The following is a 23,298-nucleotide window of genomic DNA, read 5'->3' on the forward strand; positions in this document are numbered from 1 at the left end:
ATTATTATGTAACGCATTAATTATAATTAGCAAATGACTGGCATCTCCATGAACACATGCTGGCCATCTCTGCCAACCCCTTACCAAGATCCAATCCACAGAATGCACTAGAGGAACAAGTGCTAACTGCATGAAGGCATCCACCTCGCAGGTTGGTGCCCAGTGTGCTCTACTGTAAGCAGGAGGGAGGCACCAGAAGCCATCGTGCGGAAGGGGCAGAAGGTGATTAAGGGTTCAGAAGACTTTGGGTTTATCTGCAAGGCAGTACAGCCGCAGAAAGCACAGGCTCCAAGGCCAGACACAGAGCTCCAGTCCTGGCTTTCCCACACATTCTCCATGGGACCTCAAACAACCCATCTGTAGTTGGAATCTCAGTGTCCTCACCTTTCAAATGCATAAAGCAATAGCACCTACTTCCAGGTTTGTGCTAAGGACTAAATAAGATGAAAACATAAAATGCTTAGCACCTGATGCTGTTAATAGTCATCATGGTTGTCATAATTGTTGAAACTATTGTAATTGAAGCCCTTACCCACAGTTTCAGAATATGGAAATCATTTAACAAATGACAGTGATATTATCTTACTGATACTGCTTCCATCTCAACACTGCCACTGGGCAGGTGTGGGCCTTGGACCTAACTGTAAACAGTAAAGTAGGAGCCAGGTGAGATACATTCACTGAACATAGATGTTCATCCAACGTGTTTCTTCTGCTAACATTTGACATATCGCGTCATAATGACTTGGCTGCCGGGTGGGAAAACCTCAGTGGGCAGTTATCTGAAAGGACTGAAGGGGCTCTAAGCATTCCTGCTTCGCCAGCTGTGTCCGTCTAAAGGAGATTAAGAGCAGGTCAGAACTGCAAGCGAGTTTCCCTGAAATGGAAAACCCAGGTAGAGTTAACAGACTAAGAGCTGAACGTTGGCTAATTGAAAAAGGATTGGATCAGGGCTTTCAGGAAACTCATTCTACCCAAATTAAATTATAAACAGGAACCTGCCCTGTTTCAAGATTTTGAAAGCTTGATGTTGAGCAGGGAACGGTATGAATTTCAGCAAGAGACAGGGAGTTAGGCAGGCCAATAATGTCTTGTGCTGCAGATGTTGGAAGCACCTGCAATAGCAAAGAATAAGCCCTGGGTTTGAATTTTCTGGCATTCATTTGTGAAGCCTCTGGAGCCTGCAGCTACAATGAAAACATATTATCCTTTCACAGTGTATGTATTTAGCTCCTGAAAATAATCTTCTTATCTCCTGCTTAGTGAATTATCACTTTCATTTTCCTCCACAAGAAATTACACAGTAATAGAGGGCTTTAAGAGTTTACAATTTCTTTTTTTGTATTCTGACTTTAAAATTGAAAAGTAATCTCCTTACTCCTTGAGCTCAGCCAGCGAAGCTGAAATCCTAATGTCATGGCCCAGTAAGTACAGCGATGTAATTAAATCACTCCACTGCACTAATTCACCAAGAGGGCCGCCGCTGAACGCTGTCTCCGCAATCTTGAACCCAGACTCCTTCGTCAGGAGGCCCAGGTGGACCAGGACCTGGGAAAACAAACAAGAGGCAAACGCTGATTCCACCAAACCAAGCACAACTCCACAGTAACACACGGAAAAGCGAGCAATCAATGTTAACACCACGGTTACGTTCAATGAAATCTCAACGTGGGGTAAGCAGTTTTTCAAAAAAAGTAAAAAGAAAGGAGGAAAATGATTTTTCATTGTTGTTTTAGAGAAACAACGATCCTTGGCGCAACTATGAGAATGAGGTACAGACAAATAATCCCTCTTTTAAAAAGAAGGATGTATTTGAAAAGTCAAAAGTAAAGGAGGGTAAGGACAATAAAATATCTTTTAACAGTATCGAGCTTTTTCTCACAGCTAGAATATTTTATGCTTTTAACATGGAAAATGCCAAATACATACTAAGGCAGACCTGACAATAAAGTTAATTCCCATGTGCTCATCATGTAACTTCAATCATCATTAACTCATGATAAACCTTATTTAATGTATAGCCTAATTTTCTCCTAACCCCCCTAGCTTATCTTGAAGCAAAGTTCAGACCTCATTTTTTCCTCTATAAATGTTTTGATCTATAAAAAAACCAAACCTTCACTTAAAAAAACATAACATCACTAACACCCCAGAACAGCTATTAATTCTTTAATATTATCCAGTTCCCAGTTGGTTCTTACACCTCCTCAGTGTCCCTTACGTTTTCAAGTGTAGCTGTTCTAGTCAGAAGTCAAATAAACGGTAATTGCCTCATGTATTTCTTAGCCGTCTTTAACAGGTTAAGCGCCCAACCTGTTTTGTCTTCCGGACAGAAAGTATAGTGTTTGTCACCAGTGACCAATTGTGTGCTTAATGTGTTAACCTGAAGTAGTGACCCATCAGCCTTTGGGGAAAGAGGAGGGTTTGAGGGGCTTGTCATTTATTTGTCAAAAAGACTGGGTTGTATTTCCAGTAGTCTCTCTCACACTCTGGATTTTGCTGACTGTATTCGTGGAAAATTAGTAACTAGATCTACAGACAGGATTAAATCCATATTTAGTTTTTCTAGCAACACTACTTCATAGGTGGTGCGTCTACTTCCTTCCAGGGGTGGGAACGTCTGTTTTGTGATGTTAGCAGCTACTGATGATCATTCATCCATGAGGGGTGGCAGAATGGTGATACTGGCTCATTCCTTCTGCACTTATTAGTGGGAATGCTTCTGTAAGAGAAACTATCTCATATCAACCAACTGCGTGGGTACCCTAAAATACAGCTTACATAAAAAAAAAAAAGCTTGGTAAATATTTCAGTCTTTCCCTTTATTTAGCAGTTTTAAAAAAATTGTTCTTTAGTGTTCTCTAATAATGACCAAAGAGAACTTACACACACACACACACACACACACACACAGGCACGCATCATTGTAAAAGTATGGCTATAAGTTTATTTGCTGTGTTTTAATAATTATAGTTGTTATTCTAACTGATTATCACATTGTCTCATCTTGGCCAACAGGAAGCTATTCAGTTGGCTTCTAAGTTCTTTTACACAGTCCTGGTCTTTGACAGTTTACTTTCTGATAAGACAGGGTGTTTCAACCTTATCATGTACAACTCCCGCTGCAGACCTTAATCAGCCAGTTTTCTAAGAAGCTCTGACACCATTCAGTGGGAATGGTATTTAAAGTTCAAAGGCCAGTGGTAAGCACACTCTCAATCGTCACTTCCCGTAGGCCTTTTCAGTGGGCACAGCTAGAAAATTTATTTTTTCTTGAGGATAAAACTAATCATGAGTTCATACTGGTTTTTCCAATTCAAACTCAGGATTACAGTATCTTTACATAAGATTATCCATTTGACATCTGTTATTTCCTCTCCCCTACACTGCAAACCCCACTTCTCCATCAGGTGGGGGGTCCCTGCTGGGGGGTGTGGCCAGTCTGGGCGAGGGGCTGAGGGCCATTTGAGGGCAGTTTGCAGGCATCCAAGCCCCCGGCTTTGTCTGGAAGGATGTCTGGAAGGTCTCCGTAAGGTCTCCCAGTCTAACTAGCATATTACTCTTTTATTAGTATAGATGATTCCTGTATAAAATCTATAAAGTGAGATACATCCAGAGAAGTCTGGTTTCTATACCTGTTGTCTCTATGCTATTCTTTCCCTCCCCTTATTTGACATTACTTTTTTTATTGTGGTAAATTACATATAACATAAGATATACCATTTTAACCATTTAAAAAATATGAGCAAGAAGTGTGTATGTATATATTACATAAGCGTTATATATGTGTGTATATATGAATGTATCTATATGTACACATGGAGGATAGATGTACATATATAGGTAAACTCTCTTTTCCCTTTTAAAATAATGTTTACTATTCTCCACCTAACATTTCTTCGCCTAACAATACATCCTGGAGGTTACGGTATAGGATTAAATAAAATTACACTTTACTTCCTTTTATAGCCCACCTGGACCTCTGACCACATGCTCCTCCATGTCTCATGAACTCCAGGCCCCAAGCAGAACTGACCCATCAAAGTGCAACTTGGGATCTGGAGGCATTATCTGCATTTCTTTTCGAGGATGTCAAATGAGTCAAATTAGGAATAACACCAAGCTCATTCGAATTTATTTTCAGATATAAGAACATGTTGTTTACTCTGCTCAGTTTTTCATCATCAGAACAGTTCACTTAAAGCCACCGCTGCTTAGTCTCTAACAGGGTATAGGATTTCCCACGCTCAGGAGTATTCTAGATGTTTGCCAAGCATCTCCTCATAAACTTGAACAAAGTCGCTCAAGTTTAATTTATTTTCTCTCTCCCTCAAGCATGTAAGCAGAAGCACCAAACAGAATACCAATGGAACTCACCATTGCCCAAACCCCAGAACCAACAAACTCCAAAAATATGAAATTGTCATAATGATGTAATAGGAAGTTCTAAAAGGTTGTTTGTGTTCAGTAAAGAAAATAGGGTTAAGTTTCCTGACACCACTGAGAGAGACAGTCAGATTGTTCAAACAAAAGTCCTTCAGGCAGATATTCTGCTTGGATTCACCCAAGAAATGTGTGCTGGTCCCTGCTAAGTGGGGTGATGTGACTGGGGAAAGGGAAACCCAGAAATGATTGTATGAGCAACTGAGCAGATTCACCCGGAGGGAACAGCAGGAAGGCCTGGCATTTATTTCTTAGTCTTGGTTCCAAGCAAATCAAATTTTAAAAGAAAACAGGCATCTAACGAATGGAATTAATTACAAACTCACTTTCTTCCTCTTTCTCTTTTCAAGATTCTGCTTTTCTGCTAGGGACTTGATCGCTTGGATCCACGCATCAGCCATGCGCCGGATGCGCAGCCTCATCCACCGGAACTCTTCATGCTTCTTCATCATGCTGTAGAGAATATTAAAATCCGTACGAATTTCTGCCTAGAAACAGAAATTTAATAGAAAGGATTAGAAAATGAAGTCAGAACGCATAATGGTTTGCATGAGGTGACATCTGAAAACTTGAAAGAGGTACTCAATTAAATACAGGGCTCAAAGGGGGGTCTTGGCAGTGCAGCTTTTCTTTAAGGTCCCGGGACTGCAAACTAAAGCAAAGGCCTCCGACTGCTCAGCTGCCACAAGGGACATCATTTTAAAAATGAGAAACTGGGAAAGAAAGCACAGTCACCGAAAAGCCCTGAGCTATGTTAAAATGCATTTTTTTATAATGAGTACGTTTGATGCACCTTGAAATTTTTTGCACCTGAATTTATTGGCCATTTCAATCTACTGCAGGCAGCAAGGTCCTGGGAAAATGGAAGTCAGTTCTTAGCAGGCTACCTGGTGTTGTGAAGGCTGCCAGAGACCTCCTCTGTCCACACAATGAAGAAGGGAAGGAAGCACATGCGTCTTTTCCAGTTTTTTCCCAGACCAAACAAACAAAAGTTCATTACTTTCTAAAGAATTTAAGAGCCAGGAAAAACATTTTCCGATCACAACTGAATAAAATTTAAAATTCAGGCCAGAGTCATGTAAAAGCCAGGAAGAACATATTTGTCACACAGCTGCATAGAACCAGTGATTAAAATAACAGAAAAAATAAGAACACTAGTATTGGTTTCATGTAACATCTAAAACATGCTGAATCCAACTTTCAGCAGTCACTGTAGTTCATTTTAAACACTCATCTATCGGACCATGGCCCTCCCTGACTCAACAATTTCCCCTGATTCCGGTGATGAAGCGATGGGCCTTGGGCCAAATCCCCCTCGCGGCCTGTGTTTGTACATGAACTTCTACTGGAATGCAGCCACGCCCTTTCGTGTACATCTTGTCTATGGCTGCCCTCTGAGCTACAAAGTCAGAACTGAGTAGCTGTGACAGAAACCTCAGGGCCTACAAAGATGAGAAGATTAACATCTGGCCTTTTACAGAAAAGTTTGCAGATCCCTATCTGAACACTGAAGACTTAAGCTTGTGATGTGGCATATAAAACCTTTCACAGTTCCCCGAGCTACCTCTCCAATCTCACCTTCAAATATCCAAGCCTTGTCCCACTGAACCATGCACGTTCTACTCCCTAAAAATGCTGAACTCTTATACATGCCCTTCTCCTCTCACATCAGACACATTTATCTCCTTGACCCAGTAGAAACTCATTCATCATTTTATTTTTATTTATTTTTTCTTTAAATCTTTATTGTTGAAAGTATTACATATGTCTTTTATCTCCCATTGACCCATTGAGCTCCAGTGTCATCTCTGCAGTATCTCATGGCTGCAGGCTGAGACCACAACTTCCTCATTAATTTCACGGGTCTGTGTTCTAGCATTTACACAAGCGTGGTCACTTTTACAACCATCACCCTCATAGGTCACAGGGTGCCTCCACAAGGTGTCATTCACAGCACTAGCCTGTCACTTAGGAACCCTAGCAGAATTGCTCAAGGAATAGATGCGAACGAGTTGACTGATGGGTGTAGAGAGGTGGTTCTCAACCTTCCTAATGCAGCAACCCTTTAATACAGTTCCTCATGTTGTGGTGACCCCCAATTTCATTGTTACAAATTGAACATAATTAAAGCACAGTGATTAATCACAAAAACAATATGTAATTATATATGTGTTTTCCGATGGTCTTAGGCGACCCCTGTGAAAGGGTTGTTCGATCCCCAAAGGGGTCGCAACCCACAGGTTGAGAACTGCTGGTGTAGAGGTTCTTCAGTTTACCACTATTTCAGATCACAGCTGGAATTTCTAGAAGACGCCACATGTATCAACTGGCATTAGACACAAATCGCAAGCCCAGTAAAAGGTTTCCAAAATCACTTACTAATGAATTATGATCAGCTTCCTCGTAGGGATTTTTCGCTCTCCAAGGTAAATGAGGACACCAATTTTCAACCTGAAAAATATAAATCAGAGGCAGTAAGGACGCTGGCTCATCTGGAAATGAATTAATGTATATAAAACACACTGAACACAGTTCCTGACACACCATGAGCACTGTCTTTAAGCAGGTTATTATTATTAGTCAGAGTCCATGCGTTTAGCCAGCAATCCAGAGACAGGTGCCCTCTCCGACGAAACCCTAATCAGCAAAGGCCCCAAGGAGTATATGATTACACGTTACATCTGTCCTTCACAGTACTTTACAGGGACTGATTCCTTAATCATTTAATCCCCCATTTCTACACCAGGAGAGGCAGGTCCCACGGCAGAAAGTTAAAAGACTTGAACATTCCCTCCGGGGAATGAAAATGAGAGGTGCCTCTCTGACAATTTAGCAGAAGGACAGGAATGGTTTGTTATCTGCTGCGGCATGTCTGGAAGGGAAATCGCATGACATTTGAGCCACAGGACTCAGTCATTTATCTCAGAATTAGGAATGCAGCTGATGGTTTAAGGCTAATTGATCGTGGCTTTCCCTCGTTTTCTGGCTCTTCACTTCGCACCATCATAAGGAATAAGATGGTAAAAACTATTGGAGAAAGAGATGAAAGGAAAAAGAAAAAAGAACCCTCAACGATTTTGTGAGAGCCATTCTGGAAGATGGATTGTTCTGTCAATGCACAAGAGTTCAGAGAGTTGGGGAGGGGGAGGAAGAAAGAGAAAGGAAGAACGCCAGGTTTTATAGGAATCACTTCAACAAAGGTTACCAAAGAATATTGGGTGAATTCACAATTTCTAGTAAAGAAAAAAGAAAAAATGCATTGGGTAATATTGATGTCTGACCTTGTGTCAAAACTGACCATACAGCTCTGGCGGGCTTCTCAATGGTTAGCGCACCTGCCCAAGCACTAAAGGGTCTCAGGTTTAATTCCTGGTCAAGGGCACATCCCTGGCCCTTGTTGGGTACAGAGACAATCAATCGATGTGTCTTTCTCCTCTCTCTCTCTCCCCCACCCCGACCCTCCTTCCTTTTCATTCCATCTAAAAAAGCAATGGAAAAATATCCTCAAGGTGAGAATTAACAACAACAACAACAACAACAAAAAGCCTGGCCATATAATTCTAAGATAGCATATCACCCATATACTAATACATAATGAGGTTATTAAAGATAAATAATAAGCGGCCATTGAAAATAATGTTTTTCTCTGGCCAGGAGGACCTACAGAAACAAAGCAAAAGCAGGAGGGTGGGGATGTCCTGGGAAGGTCACTGAGAACGCAGGCGCGTGTGTGAGACCACAGCCTCCTGGGCACCAGTAATGCGGCGTCAAAGGAGATGGTGTCTTCCAGCTGTGGGTGATTCTCCAGGAAACAGTAGTTTCACTGACCTAGAAACTGTGCTTAACGCAAGGCAGCTTTTACTAAGACCAAAATAACTGGGTGGTTTGCAGGCAACCGGCTGCCTGCAAATGATCTGCAAGCGATAATCAGAGGGCAGCGAAGCTTGGGGGAGGGTGGAATCCCTGGATAGGAAAAGTGCAATATTCTCTTTTCTTCTTGCAGAGTAAAATTAAGCTTTACTGCATTTATGAATGACTCCAGAGGCTCCGAACGATTCCCCAGGAGGAAAGCTAAAATGGTTTTCCTCATAAAAAAGGAAAACACTAACTTGCTTTGGATGCCCATGTCTAATTACTGAGCCCTTACAGCAACATCACCATGAACAGCAATATCAGGAGCTCCACAAATGAGAAAAATGAGGGAAAACCAGCAGAAAAGAAGCGAGCAAGAGGATGAAGCCCGTTAGTCCGGAAGCACCGCACACCTCTGACCTTGCATTGCTAGGCTAGACAAGATTACTTAGTTCAAGTTAAATTTTTGTAAATGGACTCAAAGAAACATTGCTATAAAGCATGTTTATAACATGAAGGTGTCAAATGGATTGCAGAGCAATCCTTCAACCCCACACTGAAGGACGAGGATGCGCAGGCAAGGGCACACATCACGGCCAACCTCACCCTGAGTGACTAATGTACACAGCAACACGTCGGTATAAAAAGATGAAACACAACTGTGCATAAAGAATATCAACCACAAGGAGAGACATTCGTGAGATCAGATACCGGTAAGGGGAAGTACATTCCCTCCTCACTCTTCCGCCCTAAGAAGGAGCTTCCAAAACTTGCTCTGATGAAAATACAGTCCAAGGTGATCTTCTAAAATATGACTTCCCTACAGAATACTTGAGGCTCTAATTCCTCTTGGAAGCTGGTCATTTATCTCAGTTCTGGTTGCTCTAAATGACTGGATAATGCTCTGAACCGCTTCAAGGACAGCCTGGAAGCATGGGAGGTGGAGTCAGTTTATTTCGGCTTTTAGCAAGAAATCTCACTGTCACGTGTTCATGGTCCTGGAGGAAAGCCCGATATGAACACCTTGACCCAGAATGAGGAAGGTGAGTTTTGAGGTGGTTGTTTTAGCACAGTGATAGGATAACTGGTTAAGAAGATAATTAAATCAAACATTAACCAATGTCTCCATGGGGTGCAGGAAGGGGTGGGACCCTATCTTTCTGCAAGCTCAGAGGATGGCAAGGACTGGGAGGAAGCCAGCACTGACATTAACTCCACGCATGAACCAGCCCTCCCATGAGCAACCCTCTCCTAAAGAAGAGTCACTCATAACACTCAGGGCATGTCTGGCTCAAGGCTAATAACTCAGCCTCCCAATCCCTGGCTCCTGTCTGATGTACCCAGACAGCTTTCACACGTGTTACCCCAGCATAGCATCCTACCAGGAAAGCTGGACCCCAGAATGAGCTCACTGCCTTCCTGATCTGGACGTTCTTCTATTTCAAATCACTCTTATCCTCTCCTCTCTTCCTGTGTCTCAGAACCCCACTATTGTCCTAGGCCAGCCTGTGGCCTGCCTCCTTCCACCGCTGCTTTGGCCACACTGTCCCCACTGTGACTCCCGGTGCTCCCCGGGGACAGGATTGTGTATTTGCCTCGGGGCAGGCACACAGGGCTGTGGTGCCGGACCCTACCACTGGCCACCCCACCCCTGCCCGATTCCCAGGCCTGGCAGTCTTGCCCCCTCTGCCAGGGTCAGGACCGTATATCCTTAAAATAGTCCACAAATCACCACAGTAAGTCCAAGACTTGAAAACCATCCGAGTTGGCAACACACACAAGAATCAATTGAGAGGAGCACCACTCTAATAACCTTGGATTTGAAGACAAAGCTCCTTCCATGGAAACTGACCTTTTTAGTGCACTGGCCTCAGGCAACAAAATGAAGAGGCAGCAAAAACAGAAAAAGACCAGCCAGGCTAGACCTTAAGAACAGGAAGAGGGCCCCGTAAATTGCTTTCTCGAGAGAGGAGGTAAAAAATTTAACCAATTTGATTTTGACACCCCTCCTCCCAATGATTTAAACTTCTTTGATCTGAGAAGGTTTTGCAGCTTAATCATCAGCAATGTGAACTGAAATCCCTCAACAGAGCTCAGGTAGGTCACATGGTCAAGGTCTGTACGATGGACAATTCATTACACTACAGGGAAAAAAAGGCTGGTAGATCTGCACACAGCTCAAATTGGAATTTAAAGGGGGAAAGGTGCAGTGAAATGACAGCAAGAAGTTGAGGAAATCTGACGTATATGCAAGTACTTAGGTAACTGGCATAACTCTTTATAGTAAAGTTCAATTCTTCTGAAAGAATAATGATCAGGCTCTATTATGACTTCTTGTCTCGTGATTAATGTTAAGTGTTTTTGCTTTAATGGATCAGTGACATAGTTTCATGCTGTATTTTTCAGAGTCAAATGCAATCAAAACTAAATGAGAAAAATGCATGAGAAGAAGTCTGAGATTATCTCTGGATGATGATGTTAAGGGTGCTTTTCACTTCCTTCTTTGTGCTAATCTGCATATTATGATTTTTACAATAAGAATTTATTAACAGAATAATTTCTAAAGGAGTTCTATTTTATAAGCATCCAATCATTTACTGAGGTTCACAGTATGTCAGGGTCTCTGGAATCCTATCTACACTAATAAAAGACAAAGATGCTAATTGACCGTACCTTCACTATGCCCAAGCCACTCCCACCAGTCAATCAGAGAGACTATATGCAAATTAACCCAACCAAGATGGCGGCCGGCAGCCACAGAGCTGGAGCAAGCAGGAGGCTTGGTTTCCCGGGCGATGGAGGAAGCCAAGCTTCCCGCCTGCCATGAGCCGGCTGTGGCCTCTGCTCATGGCAACAAAGTTTCAATTATAGAAGACAAATAAATCCCAGATACCTGCTTCCAGCCAGCCTCCATTGGGAGCTTGGGTGGCTGGGGGCCGTGGCCAGCCTGCAAACAGCCATCAGCCCCTCACCTAGGATGGCCACACCCTCATGGGGTGAGAGTCCCCGCTGGGGGGCTTGGCCAGCCTGCAAACAGCAATCAGCCCCTCACCCAAGATGGCCACACCCTCATTGGGTGAGGGTCCCCGCTGGGGGGCTTGGCCAGCCTGCAAACAGCCATCAGCCCCTCACCCAGGCTGGCTACACCCTCATGGGATGAGGGTCCCTGCTGGGGGGCTTAGCCATCCTGAAAACGGTCCTCAGCCCCTCACAAAGACTGGCCAGGCACCCCAGCAGGGCCCCCCACCCTGAAGGGGCTTTGGCCAGCCTGAAAATGGCCCTCAGCCCCTCACCCAGGCTGGCCAGGCACCCCAGTTGGGACCCCCACCCTGAAGGGGCTGTGGCCAGCCTGCAAACAGCCATCAGCCACTCACCCAGGCTGGACACACCCTCATGGGGTGAGAGTCCCGCTGGGGTGCTTGGCCAGCCTGAAAACAGCCCTCAGTCCCTCACCCAGGCTGGCCAGGCACCCCAGGGGGACCCCCACCCTGAAGGGGCTGTGGCCAGCCTGAAAACGGCCTTCAGCCCCTCACCCAGGCTGGCCAGGCACCCCAGGGGGACCCCCACCCTGAAGGGGCTGTGGCCGGCCTGCAAACAGCCATCAGCCCCTCACCCAGACTGGCCAGGCACTCCTATATAGTAAAAGGGTAATATGCAAATTGACCCTAACAGCAAAACGACTGGGAATGACTGGTCACTATGACACACACTGACCACCAGGGGGCAGATGCTCAATGCAGGAGCTGCACCCTGGTGGTCAGTGTGCTCCCACAGGGGGAGCTCTGCTCAGCCACAAGCCAGGCTGATGGCTGCCAGTACAGCGGTGGTGGTGGGAGCCTCTCCTGCCTCCTCAGGAGCGCTAAGGATATCTGACTGCAGCTTAGGACTGCTCCCTGCTGGCAAGTGGACATCCCCTGAGGGCTCCCGGGCTGCCAGAGGAATGTCTGGGGGGAGCGGGCCTAAGTCAGCAGGTGGTCATCCCCCGAAGGGTCTCAGACTGCGAGAGGCACAGGCCAAGCTGAGGGACGCCCCCTAGTGCACAAATTTTTGTGCACAGGGCCTCTAGTCCTATATAATAAAAGGCTAATATGCAAATCGATCGAATGGTGAACAACCAGTCGCTATGACATGCACTGACCACCAGGGGGCAGATGGTCAACGCAGGAGCTGCCCCCTGGTGGTCAGTGCGCTCCCACAGGGGGAGTGCCACTCAGTCAGAAGCCTGGCTCACAGCTGCTGAGCACAGCGGAGGTGGCTCCCAGATTGTGAGAGTTCACAGGCTGGGCTTAGGGAACACCCCCCCCCCGCCCGCCCCCGCCAAATGCACAAATTTCGTGCACCAGGCCTCTAGTAAACAAATAAGCTTGCATCCATTCCATCGTTCAATCCCCGAGGCACCCAGCACAGGTTAGGGCCACTTTAAAGGCCACACTTGTCAAAGAAGAACAGAGTAGGAAAGAGGACTGAAAATGGAATCAGGCAAATGGATTATATGCCCAACTTTACAAACAATTAGGAATACAACCTTCAACCATCTGGCTTTCAAGTCTTCTCATCTACAAAATGACGAAATTGTCTGAGGTGTCCTCTTAATAATTCTAATATGCTACAAGATCTGAAAAAGGTAATTTTACATCGTCCTGTCATGCCAGTTGGTTATATATCAAAAGTACAGCTGACTATGAAGCTGATACAACTATTATACATCTATATGCATATATACACACTGATAAACCCTGGCTCACCTCCCTTTCTAAAGTTTAAAAAGCAACACAAATGGTACAAGGTAACTAGACATGTAAATGGTCCAGCTCCCTAGGCCGGTCCTATGCACCAGACAACTGAGCTCATTAATATTTTTGGCCAAACTGCTTGTTAGAAATGGATGTGTATGGGGCCAGGTGGGGAGACAAAGATAAGAATAAAGGCACACTATATGAAGTCAAGCACTAGGCTAAGCACTATACACATATTATATCATTTGGTTTTTCATTGATCCTCTAGGAAAGGCCACTAATCATGCCCAATGAAGCCAATGGCACCGGAGGACCCATGGCTGATCCGGGAGCCATCTGCCATCCCAGAGCCCGTGCGCTCCATCCCCACACAAAACCCATAGAAATCAGACATTAGGTTCCTCTAATCCCATAAGCACAGTCCAGTCTTCACTATTAGAGTGTCACTGCCTAAACCTTCTACAAAAAGTCCTTCAAACCAGGTTTTCTGTGCTCCTGCTGCACGGCAGGGCTGTAAGCTGCAGTATTGCTCCCTGCTATGAAACTCGCTTGTCTGTGCAGCAAGTGGCTGCTACAGCCTGAACTGGATCACATCCTACACTAACTCAAACCCTCAGCGGTTCTCCTGGCACCTAAAATTTATACTGAGACCCTAGGGAATCTGACCTCCACCCTCACACTGCCTGCCTCGCTCAACCTGCCCTCCACACAAACCCTCCCTGCACATCAGAACGTTTCTCCCTTGAAGGGTTGCCAGACTGGGGTGGGCACGTATGTGTGAAAAGCACACCCAGTTAAATTAGAGCTTCATGTAAACAATGACTTTTTTAGTTTATGTCACACACTTATTGTTTAGAAAAAACAGCGTTTACCTGAAAGTGAAGTATCCTCTATATTATCTAGTAACCTATACCTCAGGTGCCTGCATTTTCTATTCCTTCCAGAGAGTTCTATGCATCACTTCTTGATTTCCACACTATGCTCCAACTTTTCCTCAGGAAGCCCTCCCTGACCTACCTACCTGGTTATGCTACATCCGCATTCTCCTTTTCCCGGGGGCACTGCCACGTGGAAATCACTTCATGCACTGGTTTACCAGTGTTTGCTGCCCCATCCGCATGCAAGCTCCCTGAGGACAGGAGCTTCCCATGGCCTGTGCACTGCTCATCCTCAGCCCTGAGAACAGGGCCGGGGCATGGAGGTACTCAGCCATGATGCGCTGAGTACTGAATGAATAAATCAAAACATGACTTCAGCACTAAAGATATTCATGGTGATGATTCTCTTTTCCGTTTATGTAGCACCTGTCCATTTTCATCACTTTGTTAAAACCTTTCAACCATACAGAGCAGGCAAGGCAGGCCTGACCTTGACCTCAGTGAGGAGAAACCAACTGAAAACTGAAGGAACGTTCTGGATCACAGAGGCAGGAGGTGGATCAGATGGCAATCAGGTCACCTGTCTTCTATAACACTGTCCTGCTGCCCCGACCACAGCAGGCAGGAATAATACGAACAGAAAGTATGGACCCTACCACGTGCAAAAGAGAACCAAGGGCTGGAGAGATCCATGCAAGTTCTGCTCAGGTTGTCAGGGAAGGGGCAGACGTAAACAGAAGCTGCAGTATGTTTTCAACCTGCCATAACACCAGGAGGGCTCTAATGAGAGCATGTCAGTTGTAAAAATTCATCCCAACCCGCTATAGGAGAGCTGTCAATTTCCTTTACACAGGAGAAGCAGCGAATGAATTCCTCTGGAGTCAACCACACAGACAATGCATAAAAATGCTTCTCATACCAATCCCCCCCCTCCCTACCCCGGCATACGTCCTGCTGCACACTTCGTAGGGGCAAACTGGCCCCCAGGACCTGTCCAAACTAAGGACACTTCAACAGCCAAAATCACCCAATTTATAGAAGTAGTTACATTGTAGAAACCAGGGATATAGCTCCTCTTTTGTGTTGATGTGCAATTTTGCCTAAATCATAGATCCAGGCAAATAATTCTGAGTGACAATGGGAATAAAAGATGGGCAAGAAAGCTGTGCCTTCTAATATAATTGGTTCATTCTGTTCTAATAGCCTTATGTGAGCCCTTGTACTCCCTTATAAATATAATATTAAAGAACATTATATTAAAATTGTTCATAAGTGCTCAAAATGCCCCTGCTTAATATCTCAAAATGAATGTTTTAGTAGATTTTAATGTAATAAATTTTACAATATGTTTTTCCAAAATTAGAAAGGTGACAACTGGGAGATGTTACTACTCAGATCATGCAAACAAAAAGCTATCATCTATTTATAAATTGTTTTAAAAAGAATCATTCATTCAATAAACACGTTTGCCAGGCACCATTATATCTGTGAACAAACAGACAAATCTCTCTAGAGATTACTTTCCAAGCACTTGTTCTTGATGTTGAACGTTGATGGTCACCCCAGGACCTTTGCATTTACTGTTACCACTGTCTGCTGAATAAACAACCCTGGCCGACATCTGCACCTCTAACTCTCTCTACCTCCTGGTGTTCATACAACATCCTCTCCTCTTCTCAGTGGAGCATTTCCTGACCCCTCCATCTAAAACAGACACCATCACTATTGTGAGCATTTCTTCCCTCCCTCTCCTGCTTTATATTTCTCCATGCACTTAACTAGAATATAAAAGATATATAGTTTACTTTTTAATTTGTCTGGCTCCTCCTACAAAACATAACCTTAATGAGGAATGTTTATCTTTCTGTTGGTTGTTATAGCCCCTGTACCCAGAAAACCCAAGAGCTATGAAGGCCCTTGGCACGCAGATACTGGCTCAGTGTTGCTTCCCACTAAGAAGAAGTGAGGTCCTTCGAGAAATGGTGGATTCCAGATCTAGGGCATAAATTGTGTAAGATGAACCTGGAAAAGCTTATGATACCAGGTAGCAAAAAACAAACAAACGAAAAACTATTACAAACTACGAGAGTCATGGCAAGAGGACTCAGAAGACAATACAAAGCAGCTCCCTCTGGCTAAGGAAGGGGCAATTTGAGAACCAGTAAGAAAATAACTGAAATATATTGAACATATCAAATATGTTTCAATCAATGACTTCATAATGATGATAAAGTGTACAAGTGAATGAATAAATTATAGTCCATAGTGAAGATGCTAGGAAAACAAGAGAGAAAGAAAAATGATTTTCTACACGAACTATCCCTCAGAGTAACCAAATACCAGATGAGGAGTAATTTCTCTTCATAGAAGTATTCCTGAAAGATTAAGAAGGATCCCAGGCACTGATCATGAAGGACAGATAACATCACAAAAAGAGAGATAACCAGACATCAATGTGCCTCCTGACAGAAGGACAGAGTATCATCCAGGGAGTGAAGCACTCTTACAAAAAAATATTAAGCCTGACTCAGATCAAGCCTCAGATCTAATCATCAATTTACAGGAAATACAAAAGGCTGGGAACCAGGCTATACAACAACATGGGGATGGAATAAAATGCAGATTATAACAAATTCTCTAAGGCACACAAAGAAGTATCTTCAACAAAAGTCACAAGGAGGGAAGTAAAGAGATGAGGGGAACCTAAAATTAAAGAGAGATTTTAGAGATACCAACTATTGTAATATATGGTTCTTACTTGAAAGTCAATATAAATAAATAAACTTTGATTTACAAGATAGCCTAGAAAATGTGAATACTAACCTGATATTTTATGAAATTAAGGCATTATGTTATTTTTTTATATGAAATGGTATTGGCGGTCATAATGGGAACAGTTAAATATTTTAAAAGAGTCTATTTTAAAGTTACTTATTGAAACATTCAAACATGAGATGACATTTGGAATTTGCTTCAACATAATGGAGGGTGGAGATTATTAATGGAATGAGATTGGCCATGAAACAACAATTATTGAATCTGAGTCATGGGCACAAGGGGGTTCGTTACACCCTTCTCTTTCATATCTATTTGTAATTTTCCATATTAAAGTTACCATATTAAGTTTAAAACATAAAAATTTTACAATTATTTTATTGGCATACAAAAGAAATTACAAGAGACAATATTTAAAAGTTTGTTAAAGAAAAGCAAATTGGAGATGAAAGCACTGAAGCCTCTATCTGCCACATGTATTCCAAGGAGCAGAGATGATGGTTGGGGCTTTGGCAAGTCCTGTCATTTCTAATTTTTGTAAGGTGGAGGCCAGCCCAAGGAGTGGCAAATATAAATGTTGTAGTACCTGAAACTTACCAACAGGGGTATCACTAAAAAGATAAACTTAGGAGAGGAGAAAGGTTGCCGGGAGAGAATTGAGAGATCAGTTAGGCTTACTGGTCTATAAACTCAGGACTTTTTTTTTAAACCTTTTTCTAAGGATGTCTTAGAATTCAGGTAATAAGAGCAACAAAAACACAGAGATGAAAAAGATACAAATAAAGGCTGAACTAAAAAAGGGAAAAGATCATAAATCTCTCCCCCCCTACCTCCTTTACTGCCAAGAAATATTATCTCACAGAAAGGGAATTTCCTATTGCAAATGCTAAACATTTAAAAGGTGTGTGTTGGTATCCTCAGGCAACAGTCTAGTGATATTTTTCAAGTGCTCCTGACTTGTCCCAAAATGTCAGGTATGTGTTTTTTTCATTCAAGTTTTCTCCTGCAACCTAAATAGTCAGTTCTTTGTTGCTGCTCACTTTGACAAATTAGTCTGTGCAACACCATTTCCAAGTTATCTTTAGCAGCCAACACAGCCCATAAATCCAAATCATTGTGCTGGTTATTAGGATTTCATTTCATGCTCACATTCACAAACATTTAAGCTTTCAACCTTTGCTGTTGGGCATTAATCTTGGCATTAATCAAGAGATTAAGTATGCTGAATTTAAACTCAAGGTTAATAGCATGCTCAGCCAATATTAGTTTTACATATTGCCAAGGGAGAACAGAAAGAGGCAAAGACCTTTATGCCTGTTGTCCATGCCATAGAAGAAATAGACTGATGAGTAAGGCATGAAATTGCTTCTTTGTTTCTTTATGAGGGAGTCACACACACATGCATGCATACTCACTCATTCAGTCCAAATTGGCATTTGAAGCAACAGCCTGTACACATCCTAAGATCCAGCAATCAATCATTGGGCAATTTGATTATTTCAGAGCAACTGTAATTGCAATGGCAACAAAAATGCTTTAAAAAAAAACACCCCAAAAACCCAGCACAAACAAATTAAGAAGTCTGGAAAGGTATGACGATTGCTAGTTGCTAGAATATGTATAAATAGAAAAAAAATGTCTGGGTGTCTAATATATCAGAATCACCTATCAATATAATATCAACAGGGGGAAAGACATCCATTCTAAATTTCATAAAAGCTGAAAGCAGTAAAAGGCTTGGCGTAGGGCTAAGTTAATATACTTGAAACAATGACAGAGTAATTACTTTATAGGGCCTTGTCTCTATAATGGAAGTTGTTACATGGTTCACAAAAAAATATACAGAAAATGAACTGCCCGATGATCTGGAAATGCAAGGTGGCCTAATTCATTCAGTCCCACCACCTGGAATGACTGAGCACATGGTTTTCATGAGTTATCCTCAGGAGAATCGGTGCTGTTTCTTTCATGGTGGGTAAGGTATCAAAATTGTGAGTATTTGAAAATTAGCAATGAAGACTGATTCATGGGAACTAGGTAAATGAGAGCTATATTTCAAACACAGATGCATTTGAGCATAGAACTGAGTGCAAAGCCAATGGCAGCAAGTCACCTAGCTGAGTTCAGTTTTACTCTGACATGAAGGGGCAACAATAATGAAAGTGCAGAAGTACTGGGCAACATATCCTCCCAGAGCCTCTGCGACTGTCTTTCTATTACTCAGAATCGGGGAGAGGTTTAAATGACATTGTGTATTTGAGGTGTCTGGCGTATAGTGGGGCTGAATAATGTTTTATTCTTTTGCGACCCAACAAGGGTAAGGACTAAACTTTTATTACCACATCCAGTCCCTAATAAAGTATTACATAGCAAGCATCTGTGGGGGCTATGTAAGGGGAAATGGCTTTACTTCCTGGAATTTACCAGAAATGATTTGTAGACTACAAATTGGCGAGGGTAAAGGTAGTTTATAATCCTGTAATTCAGTGAAAGTTGGCACACTGAGACACCCAAGGGAAAGACAAATGAAGGAACAGTGTCATCTCCTAAGACTGGTCTGAATCCAAATGCTTCAATTCAACTGGTGACTGACTATATGGGAGGCATTTTATTTCATGTCCTTTTTTATGTGTCAAAGTTCTGAAGTTAAACATAGAAGGAAACAAGAACTGGCTTTTCAATAAGTATTAAGAAAAGAATAAAAGTCAATGGTACACCTGTTGATCAAGTACACATCAAATAAAGATGTCTCTCTTAATCATTTTTTCCAAATACAAGAGAAACCTAGCATATGATACAGGTTAAATGAAGAAGGAAAGTTTCAAGAAATCAAGAGGAAAAAAATGACAAAAAACATGCCGAAACCGGTTTGGCTCAGTGGATAGAGCGTCGGCCTGCGGACTGAAGGGTCCCAGGTTCGATTCCGGTCAAGGGCATGTACCTGGGTTGCGGGCACATCCCCAGTAGGAGATGTGCAGGAGGCGGCTGGTCGATGTTTCTCTCTCATCGATGTTTCTAACTCTCTATCTCTCTCCCTTCCTCTCTGTAAAAAATCAATAAAATATATTTAAAAAAAAACAACAACAAAAAAAACAGCACCACAAATCCTTAGATGTTGTCCAGAATTTTAAAAATACTAGAATGAAATTAATTGGCTTCAGAAAACATCTCTAATAATTTCATATTAACAAAGGTAGGGGTGCATACCTATTCCCTTCATCCAGCTCACTACCTAAATCAAACACAAGTGTCCTATCTAGAAAAAAAGAAGCCGTGGGAACAGCTAAATTTTTACATTACCAGAAGTCAAGGAATCTAAAATTAAATTAGATTCTGGTGAATGAGAACCAGAAATTGATTCTAATCCAGAAATGAACTTAAGGTTCCACATAAAATGTCACAAGCATGTGATGCCCCACAATTGTCCTAAAAAATTAACAACATTAAAAACCATAGAAATATTATAATGGGGAATGAATGTGATATACTACTTATATTTGTCTGACAAGCCATAGAATAGAACTAAAATGAGAATGTACTAACCAAGTAAGATTATAAAAATATTTACATAAAGCTATCCATGTTAATCTGAATAAATGTTAAACCCAGCTTGTTACTCTGATTTTTCTCTCAAAGCTAGAGCTTGAATCAAGTATTTTTTAGTATACTTTACAATTCTGTATTTTCTGTTCCTGTTTGAACTTAGGAAGCAGCCTAGTCTCAAGGCCCAGTTGATACCAACCACTCAGTGAACAGGAATTCCACTTCCAAAAATGCCCAGATGGTCAACTCAAGAATGCTGACCATAAACATCCATATTAAGGCCTATGGGAAAATGTCCTGCACAGCCTATACATCCTGCATGTCCAAAGCCCCTCCCACTAATTTCTTTGTTCTGCTTTCCCTCTCCAACCTGGTAAAAACCCTAGCTTGCACTGAGATGTTAAGATGAGTTTTGGAATGAGGGTCCCTCATCTTCTCAGGTTGCCGGCACTTGAATAAACCTCTTTCCTTCTCACCAGCACTTATCTCACGAGTTTGGCTTTTGTTGAAACAGGCAGCCAAACCTGGGTTTGGTTATAGTATCAGTTAGGTTTATTGTCATCTATCTGGCAGGCCCATATACACTCAGGAATCCCCAAGGTCGGATCCTTTCAAAATAAACAAACAAAATAAAAACTATTATTTTACAAAGGAAGAAGCTGAGACACAAAGAGGGTAAGTAACTTTTCCAAAAGCATAGAGTTGAGAAAGAATCAGAAACACAAGTCAGGTACGAGGTGCTCCGTAAGTCAGTACTTCCTATAGGAGTAGCCATATTGGTGAAATTCTCCTCTTAACTCTTACAGGGTACCTATTGAGATGCTATGATAAAATGAAAGTTTTAAAAGAACAGAGTTTCAAAGTTATTTTCAGGTTAAAACACTGAAAAAGAAGTCCCTAGTTGTCTTCCCAGAAGAATTATTTCCACCCTCCTGATTAAATTACCTGCACCCACTCTTCCTCTTCCATTATTCTCTTAAGATTATGAATGCATAGCAATGTGCCAAGAAAATGAGTTCTCAGTAATTGTTGACAATCAATGAATATCATAGCTATTCAATAAGTGCTCACTGAACTGAATTCAACTGAACAAAAAGAAAAGTTCAATCATCTGCATAAGAAGAGATTGGAATAGAACCATTTCTCATCTCTGAAAGGAAATACCCAGGCTCCACTATTAAGTATATATGATCTATTAGGTCTCTCTACAGCTCTGTCTGCTCCACATCCTCGCAATTTACCTTCCCTGGAATCTCACTATTCTCTCCTCTTGGCTACATCTTCCCTTTAGGTGAGTGAGAATAGGGTGGCGGTTTCAAAGGAAGGGAACAAGGTCACAAATAATCACAGTCCTTTTCCATCTGGTCCATTCTCTCACACCATCCGAGAAGGCAAAAGGCTGGAGTGGGAATGTAAAATCCTCTACCTTTACCTCAACAACCCACCGCAGCATTCCAAACTCTCAAGAAAGCATGAAATTAGCTCAGCTTGTCAATCAGGGAGCACAGTTGGACTCTAGCTAAATTCTATCAAATGGAAGGGGAAGAAAACTTTGGAAAATTAAACTGAACGAGGAACCTTTTTCTCAGGGCAGGCAAGGCGCTTCTAATGACTTCTCACTAGAGGGAAGTTCACCAGGGACCCTGGCCTTCCTCCTCAGGAGAAGATGGGCCTCAGGCCACCTAAGCTAGAAACATTCCAACAAGAGCTACAGAATCAATTTGCCAGCAGCCTGCTAATGAGGAGCATCACACACCCAATTCCCTGTGCTTTTAATTTCCAAAAGGTATTTTAACTGTCATTTGATCTGAGGATTCCCAGGATCCCTGTAGGGTGGCCATGCGGCAACCTGTCAAAAAACAAAGTCTGCCTGGATCTTACAGAGGCAAGAGAAGTGAAGGTGTAGGAAAGGGATAAACCCACAGAAGCCAGGGCCACATGCCCTGAAGCCCTATTGTTTGGCCTCCATCCCCCAAAGCTGTCCCTGTCACTTTATGACACAGAAAAGAGGCACCTGGTCCCACAAGAAAAACTATGAGAAAGCATTTCATTTGGCCTCATAATAGAGGCATTCTCCTCCTTGCATGGCAGCTCCAGGGAGCAGTTATTTACTAGTGGTCAAAGGGCAACTACATACAAAACTGGGGGAGAGAATAAAGAAGAAATGGCAGCCGAGAGCCTGCCAAGTGCACATCCTCTGAAATTAGCCAGCACCATTTTCATAAAGGTGGAGGGGAAGCCAGCAGGTTTTAATTTCCTACTCAGTTCTTACGTGTACCTTGCCTGGGATAAAGTCTTAACTCTATTCCGCTACTTTATTTTCCTAAAGATGACATAAGATCATTAAAACATGTGGTCTATAAAATGATCTGCAACTCTTTAAGAAACTGCTATTCAAAGTGAATGGGACAAGTAAAAATGAAATTCAGATAAGAAGGAGAAAATTAACTCATTCTGTAAGTAAATAGCTAATTTTGCCAACAAGCACAGGAAAAGATGCTCAGCATCACTACTTATTAAGGAAATGCAAACCAAACCACAATGAGATAGCACCGCACCCTCATTAGGATGGTTACTATAAAAAAATAAACAAAAAAAACCCCATAACCCAGAAAAAAACAAGTGTTGGTGAGGATGTGAAGAAACTGGAAACCTCGTGCACTGTTGGTGAAAATATAAAATGGTGCAACCACTTCGGAAAAGTTTGGAGGTTCCTCAAAAAACAATAAGGAGATTCACCCTATGAGCCAGTCATTCCACTTCTAGATATATACTCAAAAGAACTGAAAGCAGGGTCTCACAGTTATGTGCACACCCATGTTTACAGCAGCATTACTCACGATAGCTAAAACGTGGAAGCAACCCAGTGTCCATCAACCAATCAGTGGATAAGCAATATGCGGTATATAATACAACAAAATATTGGTTAGCCTTAAAAAGGAAGGAAATTCTGACATAGCTACAACATAGACAAACCTTGAGAACATTATGCTAAGTGAAATAAGCTGATTATCAAAAGACAAATAGTGTATAATTTCACTTATACGAGTACTTGGAGTAGTCAAAACCAT

At 42.4% G+C, this 23,298-nt stretch overlaps 1 protein-coding gene across 2 annotated transcripts in view; it reads right to left on the reverse strand.

Moving 5' to 3' along the window:
• Positions 1-23,298, reverse strand: part of MGAT5 (alpha-1,6-mannosylglycoprotein 6-beta-N-acetylglucosaminyltransferase) — a 360,895-nt gene that overhangs the window by 120,407 nt on the left and 217,190 nt on the right. For both annotated transcript variants that reach the window (XM_070423098.1, XM_070423097.1), the window contains exons 6-8: positions 6,823-6,894; positions 4,770-4,931; positions 1,379-1,548 (exon numbers count right to left, since the gene is read on the reverse strand). In XM_070423098.1, coding sequence (XP_070279199.1) covers positions 1,379-1,548; positions 4,770-4,931; positions 6,823-6,894 — 404 coding nt within the window. The remainder of the gene's footprint in view (positions 1-1,378; positions 1,549-4,769; positions 4,932-6,822; positions 6,895-23,298) is intronic.

The sequence above is a fragment of the Myotis yumanensis genome, unplaced genomic scaffold (genome assembly GCF_028538775.1).
Source record: "Myotis yumanensis isolate MYYU_CA2020_CCGP unplaced genomic scaffold, mMyoYum1.0.hap1 SCAF_8, whole genome shotgun sequence".
Lineage (NCBI taxonomy): Eukaryota > Metazoa > Chordata > Mammalia > Chiroptera > Vespertilionidae > Myotis > Myotis yumanensis.